Here is a 6,722-nt window from a genome sequence, read left to right as displayed (position 1 = left end):
CAAGTTTCCAGTAAAAAAAGAAACAATTGTAGTGACTGGGAATAAATATGGTACCAGTCCCTGGTACTTTGGAAAAAAAAAACAATTCCTCACATCAGAAACCCTGGGAAGCACTGGATTAAAGGACCAAGGACTAGTGAAACAAGTTCTAAATAGGGTAACTGTCAGGGATTGCGGCACCATATAGATACATGGGGGAACCTTCAACCATGCACCCTCTTTTAAAAGAATGACTTGGGGGAATGGAGGTATAAATAATTTAAGAGAGGCCTTTTGCTTACTTTTCCCATCCCAGATCTAAACAGGGAAGTTCCATGATGCTGTAATATTAAAGTGCAATAATTAACTTAGCACAAAATATAAACTTCATCAGCAAGTAATACAGTGTAGTGTTTATTGTATGTAATGGAAGGTACACTTGAATTTCAAAAATTTAAAACATATAAAAAGTGGTTAAAGGGCTAACATTTTATCAACATTTGATAAATGGATAAGAATGTTTATTATACAGCAGGGTAGAATGTAGTGTTAATGTCAAAGGGGCACCATGGAAATTAGTCTTTAAAAAAATTCACTATGTAGGTTTTATACAAACAAAACCACTTGCTGCTATTTAAGACTGTATGGAGAAGATTGTTTAAAGATAAGCAGCCCTATACCATTTTAAATAATAGTTAGCATCAGTCATGAATATTGGCAAGTATTCAAAAAAGAAAGTAAAAATGCTGAGGTTCACAGAAATGCACATCCAAGTTTTGTTTCCGATAAGAACAATAGGTACAGATTGTAACTCTCCCTATATGAAATAATTTACACACAGATGAGAACTAGGAACACTAAAATAATCACTAAATAGAGTTCTCCATGGAGATAAACAAGCTATTATGATTCCTGCATGATTGGATATGAAAAAATAGTTGTAGTGTTTCTCTTTTTTTAAAAACATAATAAAGATTCTAAAATAAAAAGGAAAAATTTCAGCAAATGTGCAACCTAAAATCAGCCAAGCTTATAGTAGTAGTACAACTATATTAAGAAACCACTGGTCAGAAATACAACTGCATTGGAAAAAGTTTATAATCCACAAAACTCTTTGCCAGGCCATAAAGTAAAACAGCTCCACAGTTTACAAATAAAACTGAGGCAACATAGATGCGTGCGTAATTTGCTTCCAGCTAAGTAGATATTCAGGCAGAGGAAGTGACACTTTGTTTGTACACAGCATGGTATGCATTTCGTAGCAAGACATAAGGAAAGCAGGACTCCAGAAGATCCATGGTCAGGAATGGAGACTCCTGTACAATCTAAGATAGGAGAAGAAATCAAATCAGAAACCAGCCATAGAACAGAACTCACAACTGTTGATTTAATTAATTTGTTTCTCGTGTGCATTTATTTCTCAAGAGACAGCAGCCCAAAAATATAAAATCGTATCACTGCTTTTTTCCCCTGAAAGCATTTTTTATTATTCTAAAGTTAAAAAGGACAAATACTTTAAATGAGGTTCCAACAATAATGGTTTATTGGGGTAATCCTTAGAAGAGATAGCAGAATAGTGATAACCACCTGACGAAGATGAGAACAAGTATTAGACTTACTCATGCATTACCATTTCTATTCCAGTAATTTAATGCATACAATTTAATACTATATATGTCACCAAATATATTTATTTTCTTGCCTCTGCTCAATGCTCACGATCTCACATGTATGTCTATCTATTCCATTTTTGTCTATTATTCCCTCAAAAGTGGATACTTGTAGCAATTCTGTATGTTCACTTTCTCACACTGCCATTTCTCATAATCCATCCTACTGTTATTCGAGTAATATGCCAATCCATAAACACATATAGAAAGGAATGCAATGCAAACACAGTCATGAGGTTGCCAAAGCTCTGAGGTGCAGCCATCATCCCCATGCTGCCAGGAAAGTACAAGTACATACTTTTTTTAACCTATCTGGCCATATTAGTTTATTCTTGACAGAATGCCTAAAGTGCGCACCTATGAAAAAGCTTTTAGACTACATGGCAGAAATTATCTTGTAACACCACTTTAACTGCCATGGTTCAAGGCTATGGATTCTGGGAAGTGTAGTTTGTTGCGGCAAAAGAGTGGCGCTCACAGAGAATGCCCTGAGATGAAAGCTGAGCTCTGGTGCTGCAACAAACTACAACTCCCAGAATTCCATAGCTTTGAACCATGGCAGTTAATGTGGTGTCAAACTGGATTATTTCTGCAGTGAGAATGCAGCCTTAGACATAATAACTGGGACAAGAGCTTACCATGTCTAGAAGTAGATAAACAGATTCTCTGTTCCTTGTAGTGGTTTTGTCCGTCTCCTGACCAATTTTCAGTAGACTGGAGGATGCAAGCTAGAAAATACACAAATATATACAACCAGTAAGTTTGCTACTATTTTAAAGCTGAAGCTTTAGACTTCATTTACATTTCATGAGACATGCAATTTCTGATATAAAATACAAACCATGTAAGATGAATTATGTGCAGCATTCTGTGATTATGAAGTGAATGGGACAGATAAACTGCAAAGTACTTCATCTGAATACTGGAATCCCTGAATTAGGCTATATATTTTGCAAAACAGCAGCATACTGAAACTAAAATTCAGGTGTGCTCACAATACTACCCAAATCCTTTAAAATCATTATTAAAGTTAAAGTAAAAGTCATCATTAGAGAAAGAAAACCACAGTGATGTTATCTGGCCTCAAAACAAAAATGAAAGTTGTAAATGTTAGGCACAGCGCAGCTGAAAGCATCAGTAACTGATTTCTGGAGAATGGTAATCAACGTAAAAATTGTACATACAGCCAAAAATTCTTTGAGACGGTCTTCAATGCTTCCCTTGTGAATGGTAAATAAAGCTGCAGCAATCTGGTTGATTGCTTTGGCCAAGCAGTGGATATTATTGCAGTGACCTAAACAAAAACACATTTGTGTTATTACTTTAGCTTCACTCATACTTCAAGCATTTTAGCTGAGTTATCATTTGTACAGCAGCAAGGTAAGGTTGAGCTAGGGCTTAATTTTCAAATATGCTATAGGAGGAGGGTCTTAATAGTCTTCGTTTAACAAGCAGCATGGAAAGACTTAAACATGTAATATACTGAAACACTTTAAAAAAAAAAAGATCCACACTAACATTTTTTTCATATACAAAATTCTCTTTTTCATTTTCATTTATCAGCTCCAAAGTTTTTGCTTTGAGCAACTGATTATGTTGAATGTAGGGAAAATACTGTTCACACATAAAAAGTTTTGAAAAAGGGGCGGCGGTGATATGCCAAATTAAAATCAACATGCATAAGAATTCTGAATACATGTAATACAGATATCTAGAATAAGAACCGGTTTCAATACTACTTCCAGATAGTACTCTGTATTGTTTCCCTAACCTCTTATAAATGACTCCACTCAAGTTTAACATTTCCTAATCAATAGGACATTTATGTAGAAGGGCAGAATACATTCTTGGTAAGGATCCCTAGAACCCAAATATGGCAGAGGTGAGAGATTTTCATTTCCTCTTTCAAAGCAATCATTGTGAGATATAAAATTGACTTACTATTCAACACCAAAACGGACCAAACACCAATACCATAAAATGAAAGCAAATAAATATTCTAGATGAACATTTAATAGTATTTTTCCCAGAACAAATCTTCACACCAGTTTAATTTATCTGAGTATTACCTTCAATGGCAGGACTGTACTGAGACATCACATTACTGGCCAAAGTTGGTAAGGAGACAGCCACAAAGACCATCAGAAGGCAGGCAATTTTATATTCCTCCTCTGGACTAATGTTTTCTAAAAATAAATATAGACATAAGAAGATCATTTGTAATCGAGTGGGACACAGAATGGAAAATTCTCATCATGTCAAAACACTAAAGTTAACACTTAATTGCAGGGTTCCATGAAAATTAAACTGATTGGCAAGGGTTCAACTGAGCTCACTGTGCAATTTGGGAAAAACAATAAGATAAAAGCATCAATTCATTTTATTGTTACTTATTGATAGAATGAACTTTGAGCCAAAATCTACTGCTAGTAGATCTGAGTTACAGAGAAGATACCGTATATACTCGTCTATAAGTGGACCTCATGTAGAAGTCGAGGGCAGGTTTTGGGGGCAAAATCATGGCTTTTAATATGACCCATGGCTAAGTCAAGGGTCAAACTCAGGGGCATGTAACAAAGGATCTAAATAGAGGAGGAAAAAAACCACTACTTCACTCCCTCCTTCTCTCTCTCTCTGGACCTGTCCCAAGGGTCACAGTCTGAGCATGCAAAATGTGGACACAAATCTTCAATTTCCCTCCCTTCCCCACAACTTTTCCCAAGGCTGATGGCTTGCAAAAAGGGGGACCCAGACCTCCATTTCCTTCCCTTCCCCGCAACTTTCCCCAAGGCTTCTGGCTTGCAAAAATGGGCACACAGACCTCCATTTTCCCTTCCTTCCCCACAACTTTCCCCAAGGCTTCTGGCTTGTAAAAAGGGGGACACAGACCTCCAATTTCTCTCATCCCTCCCTTCTCCACAGCTTTCCCAAGGCTCATGGAAAAGTATTACTATATTGATCCATATATACGTCTACCTAGGATTTTGGAGCCCATTTTTGGGCTTGAATTTTTCAACTTATAGATGTGTATATATACAGTACTTGATTCTGATTTCCCTGAGCAAACTGTGTCATCAGCAATAGTTTTCCATAACAGCTGACAAAATATATCTTGATTGATTACCCCCAAACATAATAAGGAAAGGAAAATGTAACTCAGCAAAAGAAACACATATGCAAATTATTTAAAACACCATGGAAGCACACTATGGCCCAAAACACATGAGCCAAAAGAAGTGGCTTCTGGCTGCTTTGGGGACGTGTGTTTAGGTGATGCATGCCCCCAATGCAGCCTGAAACTGACACTGCCAAAAAGAGTCATGGCAACACGGCTTGAGACCTGCGGTAGTGGCCTGGTTTGGGAGTGGGCCATGTGGTCACCACAGTCCTGGCCCGATCGCAGACGGAAGTTGCTCTTTTCCAGCCATGTGTTTCGCTCCTAGGTTAACAACTGTTTAAGCATTTTACTATTATATAAAAATATCTGCAACACTAAATTATTACTTCTACTATAATAGTGGCCCCAATTTTTTGAAAAGAGCTGAAAACAATTTTTGAATGAATGCTGTTTGCCATGGCAGCCATAAGATCGCATATCATTCATATTTATTGCCCCTGTTGAATAGAGTTTTTGTATCAGTGCTTCATACTTCTGGTGTCATTTATGTAAGAGCCATTTAGCTGAAATAACTGATCAAACACAAAAACATGTCCACTATTTCCATTTAGCAATGTAACTATCATACCTAAGAAACTCAATATCAAGAAAATCTAGCTAAGTATAATCATACAAATTTTAAAATTTGCTATATTTTAGGCTAAACCTTCTAATTTTTATATTCTGGTTAAATGATGCACTGTTACTTCCTGTGAAAGGTTTTTGTTATAGGCAGTTGACAAGATAAATAAACGTAATCATGATGTAAACAACTACATGTAAGCCAAAGCTGGCTCACACCTCCACCACACACACACACACACACACACTGAATTCCAGCATATCTCCAGCACTACTTCTGTACTATAATTTTATTTTCTATACATTAGTCTGCTAAAAGTGTGGTAAGAAATCACATGTCCATATGCAAATAACATTATAAGTGTAAATGTATGCTCCAAGATAGTCGTTTTTATTTCTAATTCCATTTTGCAAACAAAACCAAAAAATCTGACTGCTTCTCTAATCCATAACATAAGCAACAGAATATAAAAATATCAGAGTATACACAGTATTTATAATATAGCGGCTTACCTGATTTTTGAGAAGACAGAGCTACAACGAGGGCAGGATCTATCTCACATGGCAGTCCTGCAGCTGATGAGAGCTCATATACATTCATTGCAACCTGATAAAGAGACAGCAGATTGAACAATATCAATGGCACTGCATGCAATTTTTCAGAGAAGACAATTTACAAAATCTTTTTAAAATGTACATTCAAGAAACATGAGAACAGGGATACAAAACAATGAAGATTTATGCTGGAAAGTTTAGCTTATACTGAAAAGTACAACTGGCACTACTTCTGCTGGTTGACTATAATCTCTCACACCCTCTTCTGACCTAAACCTTTATTCAGTGGCCCTCAATATCCAATGGAGTTTGGTTCCAGGACCACCCATGGATACCAAAATCCATGAGTAATAAAGTCCCATTATATACAATGGTGTAGTACAGTGGTTCTCAAACTGTCAGGCAGGACTCCCAGGGGGGGGGGGGGGGGCACAAGATTTGGAGACCCTGATCTTCCCTCCTCCTGCTGCTCCACTTCCCAAACTTTTTTATGTCCTGGAGGATGGTTGCAGCAGCCACCTCTGCCTGAGGGAGGAAGAGAAGGAGAAGGGAAGCTCATTGGATCATGGTTTCTCTGATTCCATACTCAAACACTGCTGCTTCTTTTCCCACTCATCCCATCAATGCACTAGTTTTCAAGATAAGATGCTGCTGCAGCTTCAACCAGTGCGCCTGCTCAATCCAGTGCGCCCTGGAAGCATGGCAGTCGAAGGAAAGCCAGTGTCTGAGATTGCCCCCAGTGAAGGAGGAGGCCAGCAGCACCTGGCTCTGGGTGAGCA

General features: G+C 37.5%; 1 protein-coding gene across 1 annotated transcript in view; it reads right to left on the bottom strand.

Moving 5' to 3' along the window:
* Positions 1-377: 377 nt before the first annotated feature.
* The window catches only part of NCKAP1 (NCK associated protein 1), an 86,415-nt gene continuing 80,070 nt past the window's right edge, over positions 378-6,722 (bottom strand). Inside the window, 5 exon segments of the mRNA XM_042452940.1 lie at positions 378-1,304; positions 2,288-2,377; positions 2,834-2,943; positions 3,719-3,835; positions 5,902-5,995. Coding sequence (XP_042308874.1) covers positions 1,188-1,304; positions 2,288-2,377; positions 2,834-2,943; positions 3,719-3,835; positions 5,902-5,995 — 528 coding nt within the window. The 3' untranslated portion in view covers positions 378-1,187.

The sequence above is a fragment of the Sceloporus undulatus genome, chromosome 1 (assembly GCF_019175285.1).
Source record: "Sceloporus undulatus isolate JIND9_A2432 ecotype Alabama chromosome 1, SceUnd_v1.1, whole genome shotgun sequence".
Classification (NCBI taxonomy): Eukaryota; Metazoa; Chordata; class Lepidosauria; order Squamata; family Phrynosomatidae; genus Sceloporus; species Sceloporus undulatus.
The sequence above is the reverse complement of the archived record's forward strand: the minus strand, read 5'-3'. Positions and strand labels throughout refer to the sequence as shown.